At 47.3% G+C, this 18,212-nt stretch overlaps 1 protein-coding gene across 14 annotated transcripts in view; it reads right to left on the reverse strand.

The window, feature by feature from the left end:
• NFIA (nuclear factor I A) overlaps positions 1–18,212 on the reverse strand; it is a 359,804-nt gene that overhangs the window by 239,064 nt on the left and 102,528 nt on the right. For 7 of the 14 annotated variants that reach the window (XM_054165672.1, XM_054165666.1, XM_054165667.1 and 4 more), the window contains exon 2: positions 2,971–3,502. In XM_054165672.1, coding sequence (XP_054021647.1) covers positions 2,971–3,502 — 532 coding nt within the window. Of the gene's footprint in view, positions 1–2,970; positions 3,503–9,257; positions 9,521–18,212 lie in introns of those variants that run through there. The other 7 variants (XM_054165670.1, XM_054165676.1, XM_054165674.1 and 4 more) reach the window with 2 other exon arrangements.

The following is an 18,212-nucleotide window of genomic DNA, read 5'->3' on the forward strand; positions in this document are numbered from 1 at the left end:
GTGCCTACTAAAGAAAGAGTGGATTCAAAGCAATAATTATTGTACATGTTTAGAAGGAAAGGGACATCTCACTGCTGAAGCCATCTCAAATAAGGGCAACTTGGAAGAGAATACTCTCCCTCTCCAAAAAGACAACAAAAATAAAGAGACGACAAAGAGCGGGAAAAAAAAACCAAGAAAAAGAGAAGCGAGCACTATGGGTGAAAAGGTCACAATGGTTTTGGCACGTATCTTTGAGCACGTTTCAGAGTCTGTGCCTCCTGCCAATACTGGCAACTTCTCAAAACTTTTAAGGAGGTAAAAACATTGTTTAGTGTTTACAAATCTTCTGTACTATAGCAGATGCTTGTCAAATCCGCTATACGTAAGTTGACCAGCCCACCTAATATTTGTGCTGGCGACTTCCTCCTTTATAAGTAAGTGGTCCATACATTTGGGGAGCGCTGTCTGATGGAGTTTGAGACAAAGGATCCTTAATATTTTTTTTTCCCTTTTGTAATTTTCCTGTTGCGCACCCAGCACAAGCTGCCATTACTGCGGGTCTGCGGGAACCAATGGCTGTCAACTTGGCCAATGTTCAGGTGTAACAAAGACTGCTGGGATACATTGGAGAGGGGGAAAAAAGGGAAAAGAAGGGGGAATAAAAAAAGGTAGTCTATGCATGAGGTTTTTGGTACACCTCTACGAGGCGATACAGTCGGCAACCGTGCTGTGCCACCTCCTCAAAATCATTTTGTCCCCCTCCCTGGTGAGGTTTAGCAGGGAATGCGCCAGCGCACGCTACTGCATTAAGAGCACAATGCAATGCATGCAATCAGCAAACAACGGCCAAACACAGGAAGCGGTGCGGTCTGCACCGGCGCACTACTGCTTACACAAAACCCCAGATCTAACCCCAAAAATACAGGTGCCTCGGCCTTGCACTGAGTTTCCGCAACGAATGTCTAGTCCAACGACTGTTAATGTAGTTGTTGCCTGTTGATGCTGAAGGTAGAAATAAATAAGAATTCACTACTATCAAGGCTACTGTTTGCCAACAGTGTGCTGATAAGATGGTATATCCCCAGTCATAACAGTGAACTTTTATAACGTCTACTACCTGGCGGTTACAACAAGGAGAGAATCCCTTTAAGCTTTCCAGAGTACTTATAACTCTGGGTCTGGTCCTTTTCTTCCCATCCTACATTTTTGGTGACCTTACACACAGGCTAAACCAAGACTATTGTTTTCTATTAACAAATTTTGCACTCCGCAGAAGGCTGATTTTCACTTAGGAAACACAATACAGAGTGGTATTTACTGGGACCACACTACATATACACCTAAATAATAAAAACCTGTGCACCGTAGAGCAGTAAAACGCAGCTTTCAAGACAGGGATATCAAAACACTGCAAGCGCATCACCCCATTCTGATGTGCAGAAGAGGAAACTGAGGCAGACAAAGAAGGATGTGAGTTCCTGGTCTCCTCGGGACCAGTGATGGAATGAGAGGTGACCTGCAATGCCCCATCCCCAACCTCCTTTTGGTAAGCTATTAATTGGTAATCCTTCCTTCACTGTGCCCTGTCATAAATCGCAGAGCAAATAAATAATTTTCCACGATATTTGCCTAGCTCGCCTTTGCCATAAACGTGCAATATGATTTATCACATCACATCGAAGTGCAAAGTAAATTTTGCAGCTTATCTGTAGGAAATACCATGAGGATACTCGAAAGTTATTTCCGAACATGGATTGTACCGTAAAAATCACAGCAGTGACGCCGTCTCTCACAACAACCACCGCAGGGACCCAGCAGAGAGAAACTCTGAGGTAGACAAAACTTCCTGCAAGACCCTCCATTGGGTGGGTGGAGGTTCTTGCCAGGTGGCATTGGAAGTGCAAGCTGCCAGCGCTGTAATTTGCTCAGCATTCTCATTGATATATATTTATATAGAAGTTGTTTCTACTGCTATGATTCCTCTCTGCTCTTCTTTTTTTTTCCAGCCCCTCGACTTGCAAGTCAGGCTGAAGCCCAGGGGGACCTATGCATACCATACGTGAAAAACAGGGCCTAGCACTTCACACACGCACATTTTTCTGCAATATAATCACTCAGGAGAACTACAATAGCGTATTATTTTATCCGGTCACCATAGTACACATCCTCTGAGCACACCGAGTTGCTCTGCGGGCAGGGTGTACTTTGGGCTGGAGTCAGAGATCTCAAGGTTTTCACCACAGGCAAAAACATCTCAGCCCCGCCACCCAATATGCACAATGAGTCCAGAAATTTGTTTCATGACCTGCTCAGCTTCTAAGTGTATAAACTGTGATATTTCAAGGCAGGGTTAAATGCCTTTTTTTCCCCATAGGATTACCCAAGGGGTTGTTTCATGGCTATTCAGACCTGATGTCTAGGTTTGCAATTGAGGGGCTGTCTTCTCCTTTCTGTCAGAGCTCAATCCTTGTAAGATTTTCACAGCTCCATAGGATGAGGATGCCTGCTACTCCTAACCCACTGGCCTCAGGCACCCCAAGCCCTCCCAGACTACTTTGTGCATAACACACACAAACTTTATTAAAGGAAAATAATAATAAAATATATAATTAAAATCTGCTTTTCCCAAAATCAGGCTAAAGGAAGTCATGTCCAGCTGCGATCCCTCCTAGGACAACATTTAAGATAACACCTGTGAATGGTGCCCGAAACACCATTAATTCCGGGAAAACAAGAGCCGCTTCTACACAGCTGCACCTTAAAAACCCACAATAAAAAAAAAAAAGAAAAAAGAAAAAAGAAAAAAAAAATTAAAAAGAGGGGGGGAAAAAAAGAGGAGAATTTTGGCACTCTCCTCACCGCCCCAGGAGGGCGATAACCCACGCCCCCAGCTCCCTCCCCAGCTCATGCAGCCGCCGCCATCAAGGCACGGCACCCAACACAGAGATAAACTGAAAATTGGAGAAGGTGGTATAGAAAGGCACTTACCTGCTGCGTGCACAAAGTATGCCAAATATAAATCGAGTTCCTTAACAGAAACTCCTATATGGTGGGGCTGTACGCACAGCCCGGGGTTAGAGCACTGTGGGGACTTTACAAGGCGCTCGCCATCAGTACTTTCGAGCGGAATACCTTTAAATAAAATCACCATAACAAGGTCCAACCTCCAGACCTTATCTGCCTGGCGAAGGCAGTCAATTCTTCTCATCTTGCCCTTCTGGTCTGGATTGGAAAGAACGCAACACGGAGGCTTTTTTCCTGTGACTGTGAGAACAAAATCCTCCCGAAATTCAGGCCTGATATCTTTCCGGAGCTTTGCCAGAAGTCTGGATGCCCATTTTTGCTTTACCTCGGGTTTTTCACTTAGCAGTTCGTCCTTCACGGCTCTCTCTTCCTCTTTTGACATGCGTTTTTCATGTTTTTTGAAGTATTTTCTTTTTCGGGCTTGCAGGTTGAACCACGTGTATGCAAACGCTCGGACGTGAGGCAGAAGTGCTTCAATGAAGGGATGAAATTCATCCTGAAAAAGTTACAGAGAAGGGTTGGTGTCACTGAAACCATCAACGAAAAAGCCTCCAGAAACAGGGCTTACGTGAGGCTCTTGGGCTTACTAGGACAGTGAGAATTAGGAAGGTACTAATGTGTTTTACAGGCCTCAGGATCTGTACGCCTCACCAACGGACCCCAACTCCACCACCGCCACATCCCTGCTTCACCTCACACCAACCCAAACCCTCTGCCCCCACTTCCCAAAAGCAGGGTCTGACTTCAGACAGGCACCCAGAAGATGGTGTAATGATGGGGCCCTTTCCCCCATCTCAAATCTCTTTGAGAAAAAAAACAAAACAGGTAGAATAAGTTAAAAGGTAAAAACCACTTTTCAAGTCCACTTGCGGAGTGCATATCTCCCTCTGCTCTCTCCCTGACCCCGCTGCTTGCAGTGTAGCCAGTGCATGCCCGCCAATTTGGCAAATCCTAAACATTTGGATGCCAATCAATGTTTGCATGGGGAAGTCTAAAGTATAGTAAAACTTTGCCTAAGATATATTTGGAAATAGCAGCAGGCAGTATAGTAAAATGCCAATATAGCTGCATATACAAATACAATGAAGAGTGGTTTTCTCTCCATTTCCCAAACGGTGAAGGAAGCAGAAAGTAACGCCGACAATTTCTCCCGCACTCGCAACTACTAACATGAAAATCCTAGAAAAAGCAAGTCTTGGATTTTTATTTTTTAAACAAATTTTGTTTATATTTAGCCGAAAGGGGAAGAAAAATAGAGATCTGATATTCAAGCAAAACTCTTCTTTCTATAAAACAAACAGGAAAAATTGGGTAACGCGGTAAGAGAAAGCTTTATGACCTGTGCAAATCCGGAAAGAATTATTGATTTTCTTTTCTTTGCACGTTGTGTTGTACTTTTGTATGTTTAAAAAGAAAAGCCCTACTTGGATAGTTTGGCCATCCAGAGACACTGCTTGCTTTGTGCAATGATGAGTTAAAGATCACCCATCTTCCTTGGCACAAAAATTATCACCATTTAAATTACGCTGACAATTAAAAAATAACTAACTAAAGGCAGGAAAGAGCCTCTTGAATTTTGTTTTACAAAAAAATAAATATATGTCTCCTCAAAAATTACTACACATATCAGTTAGAGATCAAAACATATTATAATATACTGAGACCACATTTCTGGGTTTTCTCTGAATAAATGGATGACCAAACTCCAGGCTACATATTAAAATGTATATAGCCTGTGGGGGCCTGATCCAGCTCTCTGTGCTGAGGATGCCTTTGCTCTAGAGGCCGAGTTCCTCCCTCCCTCAGGATTGGGCCCTCCAGGAGGGAAAATATAAAGTAATTTGTGCAACGTTTCTCCCCTCAGCATAATAAAAGCCACCCCCTACTTACCCCTGCAAGGCAACACTGGGGATTTTTCAGATTAACTTTTTTTTTTTTTTTTTGTCCTTTTTAATTATCCCATGGAGTACGTTTTCTACCCAAACCATTTTAGGTTGTACAAATATTGTTATTAAAACAGACATCTTACTTCCTTCCAACACCTGATTTTAACTTGCGTTTTCTTCTCCAAAATAATTATAAAAATTTGAGAAATCAATAGTAGGAATATCTATCAACAGAACCTTGTTGTAATTCAAGACTTTCTGCTGACTTCCCAAAAGCTTTCATTGCACTTACTGTGAGTGGCCCCTGAATGGTAAATACTTAAATCTATAGGTAATATCACAGCATTTGTTTTTATTTTAGACACAAACAGTTAAAAACTACCCAAAACCAGCACAATATATTTCATTACAGTGCAGCAGAGTGGTTACCAATCACAAGGACTATGAAGAATTATTAAAATATAAGCAGGTAAAATAAAATAAATCACACCAATGATTGGCACATTCCTTTTTTTTTTTTTTCCTTTTTTTTTTCCCTCCCCCCTCCTCTACTGGAAAAGATCAGCATTTCAAATTTCAATAGTTTTTTAAAGAAGAAAAAAAAATTTTTAAAAAATTGCTCCAAGTTTGCAGTCGGCAGACTCAAAAAGTGAGAGGCGGCACAATCCCAGCACATGGAGCTGCTCTCACCCACCAGAAAAGGTGGTGGTGGGGGGGGAAATAGATAAAAAAAATAATAAAAATGTAAAAACTATAGGTTCCTACAAGCTATTAAAAATAGCAAATCCTCCCTTCTGATCCCTCCTGTCCTATCCCTTCCCCACTGAGGGAGAGTGAAGGAAAAAAGGCCTTTTGTCAAGTGGAAGTTTATCTGCGAAGGTACACACAGAGCAGAGCCTCAACAGACCCACAATGAGCCAGAGGAGAGCGTCCAGCCTTCCCAGTTTCTAAACATGTCTTGGTACATCCTGAAATATTTTAACTTTTCTGCTTTAAGCAGCACTTTGTCCTGCCTGATCTCATGTGCTCGGGACTTTTTTGGCTCGACACTGGATACTATCCAAGAGAGTCGCTTTAACCTGCGCTGAAGCAGATTTCTACGATGTGAACCTGAAAGGGGAGGTAAAAACAGCGCTCAAAAAAACCCCAAACCCACCAAAATCCAACCCAACAAACCCCACTTTAAAAGAATGCAGGGGGAGAGGGAATAAAAACAATGAAGAAGTGATTTCGAGTCTGAAGTCAGGGTCCGTGGCTGAAGTAAATGCAAGGCACGGCTGCTTGGCGTGCGAGGTGTGCACGTCCCTATTAGACTCCAATGTGTCTTTTCAAAATGGTGTATGAGGAGAAAAGGTTAATGACTCAGAGCAACTTTCAAACTGTCTTGGTAAACACAGTGCTCTGCAAAATTGCACCGCTTCAATCTCATCTGCGAGGTATTAGCAAAGTCAAAGTGGAAATAAAAGCACTCGGGACTAATCAAACAAAATTGGGCTGGAAGCGGGCACAGGGAGGGCAGAGGGTAAGCAGTTTCTGCACAATGCTATTATTTATTTCAGCATTATTACAGTTCCCCCCCCCCCCCCCAAAAAAAAACAAAAACACAACACCAACACCCAAACCCCAACAAACCAAACAACAAAAAAGTTCTGGAAATGTGTCACTGCAAGTGTGCTAAAAGATGTGCAGACCTGTCTGCAGTCTTGCTGCAAAATATCAAGATCTTAAGTAACTGGTGGGAAAGGAGATGATCTTTGCCTTTCCTCAAGTTAGCTTTAAGGGAAACTCTTTCAGAGTATTTGATAAAGATGTCTGCTTTCCCCCCTTGGCGTTGGATGGGTCACCTAAAAATAAAAAGGCACCAGAAAGCTGGGAAAGCGAGAAAAAAAAAGTTGTTGGTTTGTTTTTTTTTCTTCATTGCACTCCTCTCCAAAGTTTGAGAATAGAGCTTTTCCGAGAGCAGCCTGTTTCTAAGCAGCACCTACAATCTGGGCTGCACGATTCTGCGTGGCTTACACTGAAATCCCCCTCTGCTCTTCAGAAAAGTGTAAAAAAATTTTTAAAACTGCCACAAAAGAGCCCCCAAACCCAGCCCAAAGGCGCCTGCAATAATGTAACGCTGCAAAGGAGTCTTTTGAAACACTGTATTTCTGCTGATCTTTTGAAATTAAGCCAGCGACAGGGACCCTTGTTAATATTTTTACAATCCACTTGCTTGTAAATCTATAAAGAGATGTACATATGGTTCCCCGACTCTTTCCTAGATCTTCAGCAGATATGTAAATGGAGCAATGTTTAGATTTTTTTCCTGACAGATGATACAAAAATGTTCATGCTCAAAGCTCAGTGCTTGGATACATACGTTCATAACCAGGATCTCTGTTTGTTTTCTTTTTCTAAACCACTTTTGAACGCTTCCTTTTAAATCTGGAACCAAAACTTAACACAAAAAAAAAAAAAAAAAAGAGGCAAGAAAAAAAAGCCCCCACCCCAAATCTTCATCCCAAACACTGTTATCAATAAAAGGAAATTGCTTGCGATTGCTCAGAGCTCACCCCTTTTTTTTTTTTGCAGAAAATTACAGAATCCCCTATTTGAGCCTTCGGAGGGAAGAGTTTATCAGGAGGCCTCTAATCCTCCTATTACTTTTCCAAACGTGCAACAAGAATGTGGGATTTCCACAACTGAGGAAAAGCACAGTGCCTGACTTTTCACTTTTTCATATACTAAAAAAAAAAAAAAAAAAAGAGAGAGATAGCGATGGGGGAGGCACTCCAAGGAGCAACCAGCCCATGGATTTATTTTCTCCTTAACGTGCAACTGGGCCTACCAAACCCAAGCAGCTCCACGTGCGGAGGCAAAGCGATGCAGTGCTGGCCCTGCCAGGAGTCAATTGTTGGCCCTTCTGGAAAAGCAGTGCTGACAAAAAGCAGGTATTTTTGCAGAGTTGAATTAAAAGCACAAACTTTGGCCAGGCCAGAGCAAGGAGTTGCATCCCGTGTCCTCAGCAAACTCCCTCCACTCTCCGTTTCCCCTCCTTGCCTTTACTCAAGTGTTTGGTTTCTTAAGCCCAGTGGAGTTTCGTGCCCTGCCGGCCTGGCTTCTCCTCACTAGGCACCCAGAAATTTGGGGGGAAACTGAGGAAGGACGTCGTGAGGCAGAGGGGGGAATCATAGTGAGGCAAGGGGCTGAAACTTTTGCAGCTCTTCAGACTGCCTGGGAAAGCTGCTTCCCCTCTCTCTCCATTTCCTCGCATTTTTTCTCGACGGAAAGAGCCTGGAGAGGCTTTCTCACCGGGAGAAAAAAAAATATTCAAATTAAATTATTAAGAATAATGTAGTCAAAATCTCCTGCAGGAGGAAATAATCTGGGGTTTGAGTCCACCACAAAGCATTTCCTCGTTAAACCATTATATCCTGCTAATTGAAGGTGTGTAATTTAGCGTCCTGCAGCAGCGCGCGGGGAAAAGGAGGCGGGAGGTGCTTGTGCTGGTGCTGGGGTGGTTGGCGGGTAGCGCTCCGCGGCCGCGTAAGTCGGGGGCCACCGTAGGATGACCCCCCCTTAAACGACCCCTTCGCCCCCGCGCATCCCCGTCCCGCCGCACCCGGGGACCGCAAAAGTTGCTCTGAGAACCGCGGGGGGCCCGATCCGCGGGGAGCGGGAAGGGGGGGGGGGGGCTGCACACGACACACACGGGACAAGTTTGCGGGTGTTCCCCCCGACCTCCTCCACTCATCCTCGGTACGGTACCCCGGTTGGGGAGGGCCTGCGCGGGTGCGGAGGTGCGCGGACCAGGGGCGGCTGCACCGCGGGAGCATGACCAGGTGCAGGGGACGGGTCCGTGTCCGCGCCCCAAGAAAGGAGAGAAGGCAGAAGGGAGGAGGGGGGTGATTAAAGCGCGGAGGCAGCGGGGCCGCTCCCGCCCGCGTAACCCCGAGTGGGGTGTCCTGCGGCGATGCGGGGCCGTTCTGTGCCCGGGGCTGCTGGAGGCGCAGCGGCTCACAGCGCTGCCCCGGGGCCGCGGTGCGGGCGACGGCAGCGGCGGCGGCGGCTGCATCGATCGCGGATGACCAAGCACGGCGGGGCCGTGCGGGGCGTCCCGCAGCACCGCGCCCGCCCGGCTATCCCCCCCCCCCACACCCCCTCCTTTATTAATTAAACCATTAATAAGTAGGCGCCATTAGCCATGTGCCGACACAAATGGCAGTGCGGGGAAGGGGGGGTGGGATGCAAGCGAAAGGCAACAAAGTTAGTTTTCGGCGAACTGCGTTCGTGCCCCTTCCCCGGCGCGCAACCCACCGCTAACGACCCCCTCCCCCCCACTCCCCGCAGCGCCGGCCCCATCGCGCCCCGGCAGCCGCTTACCTGGGTGAGACAGAGCGGAGAATACATGACTGCTGCGGGGGGCTGCGGTTTGGAGGTGTGCGTGTGCGGGGAGAGAGGGAGAGAGAGAGGGGGAGAGAGAGAGAGGGAGAGGGATAGAGAGGAGGGGAAAAAAAGAGAGAGAGAGAGAGGAGAGGAGGGGGAGCCCCGAGCCTGCTTCTTGCTTTCACATTTCCAACTCTGCCAAACTGCAGCCAGCGCGGAGCCGCTCCATGAGCTGAACTTTAACCCCGCCTCGACTTTCCCGCACTACGCGCTCGGCATGCCTGCCCTGCGCGCCGTTAAAGGCATAGTCGCCGCACGCTGCGCGCCCCTTTCCGCCGGCCGCGGCCCCCCGTTCCGCGCCCCGCGCCGAGCTCCGCTTCTGCGCCGCGCCCGCCCCTCCGCGCCCCGCGCTCCGCGGTCCGCGCCGCCCCGCTACGCGCACCGCCCGCCCGCGAGGGCGGGGAGGGGCGGGGAGGGGGCTGCAGCGCCGCCGCCTCCCTCCGCCCCGCCGCCCCGCAGCGCGGGCAAGCCGCGGAGGAGAGGGGAGAGCAGTGTCGGGCTCTCAAAGTTTTGGGGTTGTTTTGTGTTTTTTCGTGTGTTTGTGGTTTTGTGTTGTGTTTTGGGTTTTTTCTCTTGTTCATTTTCCTGGTGGTTGCGGATCTGCTCGGCCCTTGGCCGGGAAAGGACGGGGATGAAGGGGGGGCGATACACGGGCGCTGCGTTCACAACTTTCCCCGTCGCCTTTAGGCACTTGTCATTTTAAATCATGCACTTTATTGTCAGGGGCGCGTATTTCACTTAAAATAAAAATACATAATATAACAAATTACAAATAGCACATAAATTCATCTGATGCCACCCCCCATCCCCATCCCCCAGTAAAAGCACTCCTTAAAAGTGAAAAAAAAAAAAAAAAAACCAACCCAAACATAAAATTACAAATACCCCCGCGCCTCCTGCCACTTCTGGAGCGCATTGTTTTGGCACCAGCTTGGGTTTGGGGTTTGGATGCTCTCCAGCCTGTTCGTGGGGATTCAGGGTGTCTCCGGGTGTTGTGCATGTCCGTGTCCTGTCCCCCATCTTCCCTCCCCTTGGGAATAGCGTTTCCCATGGATGCGCGACCTCCGCGTCCCTCGAGGGTGGGGACGACACAGGGCAAAATCTGATCCATAGGGGATATACGGAAAAAACTCTCCATGCCGCTTGTTTAAAAGATAGCGAGGTCCCCTCCGCCCCCGCGCAACCCACCTCCCTCTACCCCTCCCCCTTCCTGCACCGTTCCCAGCATTTTGCGGTTTGCACCATTATCTTTTAAGTAACTTTTGCCGCCCTTCGGGAGACTTTTGCTGCGGGACGGCTGGTTGCGCCCTCTCTAGGCAGGGGCCACGGTCAAGTGCAAGCTATTCCGCGGCCACGGACACCCTCCCGAAAATAAATGAAGGAAAGAGGCGAAAGCAAAAGCTCCTTCTCCCTCCCACCCGTGGCATTTCCCAGCCCTGAATGGGTTTGAGGAAAGATATATAAGTTGGTTTATTTTCGCAAGTCAGCGTTTTTCTTTACAAAATAAATATTTTTTAAAATCATTTTAATATATTTTTTTAAATAACAAAAAAGCTTTTTCCTTCTTCTCTCCCCGCTTTTATTGTTTTCGGGGTGTGTGTGTGTGTGTGTGTGTGTGTGTGTAAATCCGGAGATTTCCGCCGCTCCGTCCCCGCCAGCGGCCCCAACTTCGGCGGAAACGGCAGGGAAAAGAAAAAAAAAAAAAAAAAAAAGAAAAAAAAAAAAAAAGGGAGGGGGGGGAAGGCGCGCCCCTCCCCCCCGGGGGAGTTCAAACGTCGCAACACCCACCCCCGCCGCTGACTGGATAGCGCTCAGGCAACGTCACAGTGCCCCGCCCCACCGATTGGCCCCCGCCGTGGTCCGTCATATCCCGCGTTTCTTTGTGCGCGGCCGCGGGCGCTCCAGACGGCGCGTACGCACGGGGAGGGGGGCGCAAGGGGTGCAGAATCTGTCAAGCTCAGCGGTTTTCTCAAATCCCAGTGAAAAAAAAAAGATTTAGGAAAGAAAAGGGGGGAGGGGAGGAAATAAAAGCAACCCCAGTGTGGGTATCCGCGCTTCTTCCGCGCCCAGACCCCGCGCAGCGCCCGCCCAGACAATAGCTGCTGCCTTATGCCAAAATGTGGAAATTAGGCTAAAAAAAGCAAAAAGAGAAGTTTAGGAGGTGCCATGTCCCATGGGCATGTATAAGAGCACGTGAGAAACTTTACGGGGCTCGGACGATTGGCTCTGGTTGGTGACTCGGGGGAGGGGGGGAAGGGGGGGAAAGGGGAGGAGGGCGGGGAGCAAGGGGTCGATTTATTTTTTGTAGCTAAAATAAACTTGCAGCCGTTGGGAACCCGGAAGAGAATAAATGCTGCAGCCAATTGCCTCCTGCCGTTAGGTGGGTTGTTGGGGTTTCTTCTTAGTGTTTGGGGTATTTGGGGTTTTCTTTCGGTGTCTCCCAGTCCGGAGGAGGGTTCGCAGTGCGGACTGGGGCAGGCGCTGCCTCTCCCAGGCGTGCTCCCAGCGCCTAGGACTTTGCAGAAGTTGGGAGTGATTCGGCAGACGCCCTCCTCCCCTCCCTCTCCTTCGCCTTCACCACCCCAACCCCCGCTTATTTCCGCAATCGCCGCGATTTGCATAGAAGACCCGCACCAGGGAGGGGGGAGCGCATGGACATCCCCTGCCCGCTACTATCCCCGCCTGCCCCAGGACAGGCCGTCCCCGCTGCGGGCCTCCGGCTCTCCCCCGACCTATCCCCAATGTCTGTCAATTCCCTTCGCAGCCGCGGGGGTCCTCTGCAGGGCTGCTCTACGAGAGGGCTGCGGGGCGTTCTACGGGCAGCGAGCGCCCCTTGCAAGGGTAACACCCCCTACACGTGTAACCACCCCGTCCTGCACGGGTACCACCACCACCTCCGCACCAATAACCCTTCTTTTTGCATGGATAACCGCCCCCTTCCTTCATGGATAACCCCCTCCCTTGCAAGGGTAGTCCCCTCCCCGCAAGGGTTACCCCCTTTCCTTGAAAGGGTAACCCTCCCTTGCACGGATAAACCCCTCCTTGCACGGATAACCCCCTTCCCCCCCCCCCCGCCCCCCCCAACATGTGCACCCCCCCCCCCGCCTGGCAACGCTCCGCGGCGCGGGGAAGCCTCGCGCCTTGCACCAGCCAAGCTCCTTTGCTGCATTTTGCTGCAAAGTTACCTGGCACTACCAACACCCCCTTCCCATTGCACGGGCACCAGCGCTGCTTTGCACCCTCCCCTGTATTTTGAACCCCCCCCTCCCGGGTTCGATGGCGGGTGTAAAGGGTCCTTCCCCCCCACCCCCCCACCCTTCCCTCGGGCAAGCCATCGGCGGGGAGGAACTTTCCTCCCAGCAGCGCGGCCGTGCCTGGCAGCAATGCAGCAGCCGAGAGCCGAGCTGCAAAGTCTCCAACTTACACGGCACCCCTAAAATAGTCCTGATTTCATCCCTGAAAGGATTTCCTGGCTTTGTGTGTCTTAACTAGCCTTGGCCATTTTTGTAGAATAACCCTATTATTCACAGCTCTGAGGGCACAATCTGCTAAAGTCACTTAATAATAAAATAAAATTAAAAAAAAAAAAGAAAAAAAAAGAACCTTCAAAGGGCGTGAGAAATAAAGGCAAACAAACAATTGTCTGTAACTCTCAGCTCCCCTTGATCATGGATACCCGCTTCATTAACAGCAGAAGCATTATATTCCTAATACTGGAAGCCTTGAGATGCATGACAATACCTCAAAATTAATTTTGGGGGGTGGTGGTGATCAAGTGGATCTGAAGGTTAATTACTACTTTTTTACAACAGAGTGAGACTTTAACTCACACAACTCATAACTTAACGAGTGGCATCATTATCCCTCCAAATCTACTGCTTTTAATCGACTCCAGTAGGTATTTAAAGACACACAGGGCTGCAGCCCCAACGTATTGAGCAGAGAGAGGAAAAAAAAAAGTAAGAAAGGAAAACTCTGATAGTGATTTTCAGTTTCAAATTCGGGAGCTCCAGACCTGTGCTGGTGACAGCCCAGCTCCACACACTGCATGTTTTATTCTCCACAGCAGCTCTGCTTTCTTGGTTACCTCCTGGTGACCCCTTGGAAGGAGCCCGCCGATTCCCATCGGTCTGGAGACCACAGGTTGGAAACCACTGGGTTTGCATAAACTTGTGTTATTTCAGCACAGGCTTAAGGTTGTGAGGGTTCCTCTTAGCAAATTGTGGAAGGATGATGTGTACTGCATAAATTAAAACATCATGTCCCCTTGCCATGTGAAAGCATTATTAAAAGAAGCATAATAAGGGATTTCCACCATGTTATCAAGCGTACAAAGAAAACTCCGAATGGGAGGGATGGCTGTCATCGGGGTAGAACAAGCTGGGATTTTGGAGAGGCTTGAGAAGCGCTTTGAATAGCCCGTCAGTTGGACAAGGATCAGCACTGACAATAGCTGGTCTATATGCGGTATGGCCTGTTAACATACAGCAAGGATCATTAAAGGCCTCATCCTGACAATGGGGTTCTTCAGGGCCCTGGGTGATGGCAGTGGCTTTGGGAGAGCCACCACCCTGGCTGCTCGCCTGTCCTCAGGGCAGCTTTGTCCCACCGAGAGCCAGAAGATTCCCCCAAATCACTGACAGCTTAATCCTGATCCACTTTCCATCAAGGCCTTAGAGCTGCTATGACTTGTATCTCCGAAACTATTCCGAGACTCAAATGCCATTATGGTTGACGGAAATCAATGCCCAGGTGATGTATCTGCGTCACCCCATGACCCACTATGGAATTAGCTCCAAATCCTAGCAGATATGTGGAGGAGCCATAGGTTAGTGCCATGCCTAACCTGGTCTAGCCATCCTTCATGATGTTTACATTCTGAAGCTACTAAAAATGAGAGGGGCTTGAAGACTCTCTCCAGGGAAGAGATTGCTTTATTGTTCCACATGTACAAAAAGAACTGAGCATAGCGGGGTTTTCCTCCTCAGTCTGAAGGTTCCAAACCCTGATGCAATATAAATAAACACTACAAATGCTGCTGTGTCACCCTTTAACAGGAGGGCAAGTGGGCAGAAACTTCAGTCTCCAGGCTCCAAAGTTCAGGGGGCAGCTTATTTAAGCAGGTTAATATGTTTGATGGAAAGTCACCTTACACCATGGATTTCATGTGAATCATATTTTTGCATGCAGCATTTTCAGCTGATTACCATGCCTCCATCAAGAGAGCAAGGAGGGTGGAAAGGTGCTGCAGTCCCCTTCTGAGAGATGGAGGCAGCTGTGCCAGAATTTGGGATCTAGGCCATAGGTGCATTGCCAAAGCAATGTACACATGGAGATGGGAATTAAAGCAGTTGTGCTAAGGGCACATCAGAATAACTGCGCTAAAAATTGGTCAGTTCTCTCCCTTTCCCTGCAAAATCTCCTACTTTAATTGTGAGTTACTGGACTCATTGCTGCCTGACACGGCCGTATGTGGGGTCCTGGCTTTGGAGCCAAGCATACCACAGAAATGCCTGTGGACTTGTAACACATTTTGACAGGGTCTTGAGTCTATTGTGAGATGCACCACAGAGGAAGTAACTTCCCAGCAAAAGTGTGCAGAGTACAGAAAGAATGAAAACAGAATGGAGAGAGAAGGGATAAGCAGCACTTCCCCTCTTGTTTTGCTGTAGGTCTGATGTAGAGCAAAGTAAGTGGTAACACTGTTTTAACATAAATACTCCTTTGCAAGTAGAATTTGTCTGAAAACCCAAATACCGCAAAGTGAAAGTTCCCTGCGAAAGTGAACACAGTTTAATAAATTTGCTGTGATTTACTGACTGGTAAGAACAGTGCCCGCTGGCCCAACCCTATGGCAGTGCCAGACTACACTGTCTGCTAACATGCACCTGAAAGCCCCTACCCACCATGCCGATCCCTCTATCCAGCTGGATAAAACCCCTGTTCACAACCAGGAAAGAACATGAATACAGTCACCCTCAGATGTATTTTATTTGTATGCAGTCCCGTGGCATTCTCGCTACTGGAAGCTGCTGGACACCTCTCACAATGGCACAAAATCATTCTCCAGTGATACTGAGTGATTACAGCATACGGTACTGATACTGCCCTTGTCCTAAATCCAATGTTTTATCAGGCAGTTTGGCAGAAACACTTTGGACCTCATCTTGCATGCCTCGATGAAAGTTTTGCTTGAATAAAGTTTGCGCAAGAGCGGTATAAACACAGTGTGGCAAATAATGTGTGTATGCCCACACACACAATTTGAGTATATTGTATATCTATGCATCAACACAATATATCTCTCAAAAGGAAAGTGTGTCTTGTGTCACTGGTTTTGGTATGAGAATATTTTATACTCAGAGTTTGGTCACAATGTAAGAGCCGAGATGTAAAAAATGGTGTGAAAAATAAAGCTTAAGAATTTCTAGTCAAACTGTGAGATTGAGGTAATACAAACTGAGGGATCTTACACAGAAAAGTTCTACCTAAGAGAAAACAAGAATACAGTGCAAAAATGCCCACATTCTAACATTACCTACGCTGGTAGAAGCACCAGTGATGTTTCAGCCCCGATTAACAGGCAGTCCCTCCTGTTTTCCACTGTGGTTTGTAACTTTCAAGATGAGATGGGCATTATTTCCCCAAGTAAACAGCTAACAAAAACTCCCAAGAGCGATCTGACTACCAAGTCATTCCTCAGGTTTCTGATCTCTGCTAAAGTTCTGGGAAGAAAAAAATACAACAATCTGAGTAGCTTTGTCAGACAACTCAGACAACTTTGTACCTGGGTTAGAGTCGGGCGAGGAGGGCACAGGAACAGGTGCAGGTTTGTTGCTGCTTTTCTGGCATTGTGCATGTGTCGTGCATAATTCATCTGCAAACCTCTTCTGCAACTATTTTTTCCAAAGTTAAATCCCTGCTGACCCAGAGTACACGAGGTCTGATCACTTTCCTCACGGATATAGAGCAGTCAAGTTTTCCATCACAAGTTTTGCTAACTCAGTCTTGTCTCTTTTCTGGTATAAAGATTACCCCTAAGTTCATTATGCATAAAAAAACCATGGTGAAGTCTGTACTCTTCAGAGGAAGGACAGGCACTGTTTAATAAAGCTACTTTATAAACTACACTTTTCCCACTCCCAAACTAAACTTTGACCTAAGTGAACTTTTAGGGAATAAAAAGTAATACTCTTCCGTGGTGATTAGTAACTTTTCACTTCTCTAACTTTTCTAGTTATCTAGACAGCTTCCTAACATGCAAGGAGAGAGCCACAGAAGTTGTGCTTATCTCACATGCAAAGGTTGGTTGTAAGAACTCAATTCTGCACGAGAACCAACACTTCTGACTAAAACACATTGTAAAAAATCACAGAGCAGAGTGTACCCAGTACATTTTGCTTGCTCTGCCTTTCCCAGTGCCTACAGCTCCTTCAGAACAGCAAAAGAAATGTGTTGGTCTCAGCACCTGAATTTTAAATTATTTTTCTTTTTTAAAGTCTTTATTACTGTAATTCACTGACCTGCCGCATTGTAAGCCCTGGCAATAGAGATCCTTGGGATGGGCACCCTGTGCTCGTGCTGGGTCTCTCTGGACTGGCTGCCTCTTTTTTTTTTTTTTTTTTTCCCAGAAGAGCAGCTTTTCTTAAAAAAAAGGGAAAAAAAAAATAAAAACAAACCCAAAAAACTCCAACAGCCCAGAAGTGTAATCCATGTGGGCTGCCTGTCACAATTGCTGCTCTCCTCTCTTAGCAGCAGAGAGAAGGTGAGACCATCCTCTGCTCACCCGACTGTGGTGTTAACTTCTATACTGGGCTTCTGGGATGATTTCCATAGGGTAACCCCACGAACAGCCAGGCACGATGCACAGGTGGCCCTTACAAAGGGATACACTCAGCTATGGTTTTATTTGGATTGCTGGAAAAACACATAAATCACACCACCACCCCACGTATGTATGCCCAACCTCTTCCTTAACTTGGATGAAAAGGTTATTGCTGAGCTTATGGAGCAGGTGTATGTACGGTCACAGTGCTGGCAGGGAGAGGCACACAGACTATGTTATTCCTCCCTCAGAAAACTGAAAAGCCAATTCTGGAGATCCCCCAGCCCTGCTTCCCCCACCTCCTCCAGAAGAAAAAAAAAAAAGGGCCTTTCTTTACAGATACTCTTTTTTTTTTTTTTTAAATCCTCTTCAGATTCAGATTGTCACTAAATATAGAAACTCTCGTAGCTGTACAAAACGTGCATTGCCCCGCAGCTGCTCATTTGCAATTTGTTCTGCACTTAATAAATAAATAAATCTCTCTCTTAATGCTACAAATAAACTTTGGGAAAGTTACATCCCAATAAACAATGAGGTGTTGTTTAAAATTACATGTGCTACTGTATTATTAGGTCTCCATCGACACTACAATTATCTTTTGAAGCTGGCAATAACGTATTAGCTGTTCAGTCAGTCGCAGAAATAGACTCGTGTATAAGCCCTCTGCCATTTTATGAATGGAAAATATCTTAAAAGATAGTTTCCACTTTCTTCTTTTGTCCTCTCCCCAGAAGGAGCCCCTGAGCCGAGCTGCTTTCTCCCATCACTTTAATATGCATTTATATTATCGATACATTGCGATACATGATTAACTGCTCCCCCACCCCGCCGCCCCGCACCCCCGCCCCAACACATAGCCGCAAACAATACATATACTTATTGGATTAACTACTCAGTCCTCGCTGGTAGGGAAAGCGGTATCCGTGAGCTCTCGCTTTTATTTTCACGTACAGTTGCAGATCTGTGGCATGACAATAAAAATCAAAGCAAAAAAAAGGTGAATAAATCCCTACGCGGGAGCGCAGTGTCCGCCGCAGCATCCGCCTGCTCCACGTCACCATGTTTTA

This window comes from Dryobates pubescens, chromosome 11, assembly GCF_014839835.1.
Source record: "Dryobates pubescens isolate bDryPub1 chromosome 11, bDryPub1.pri, whole genome shotgun sequence".
Classification (NCBI taxonomy): Eukaryota; Metazoa; Chordata; class Aves; order Piciformes; family Picidae; genus Dryobates; species Dryobates pubescens.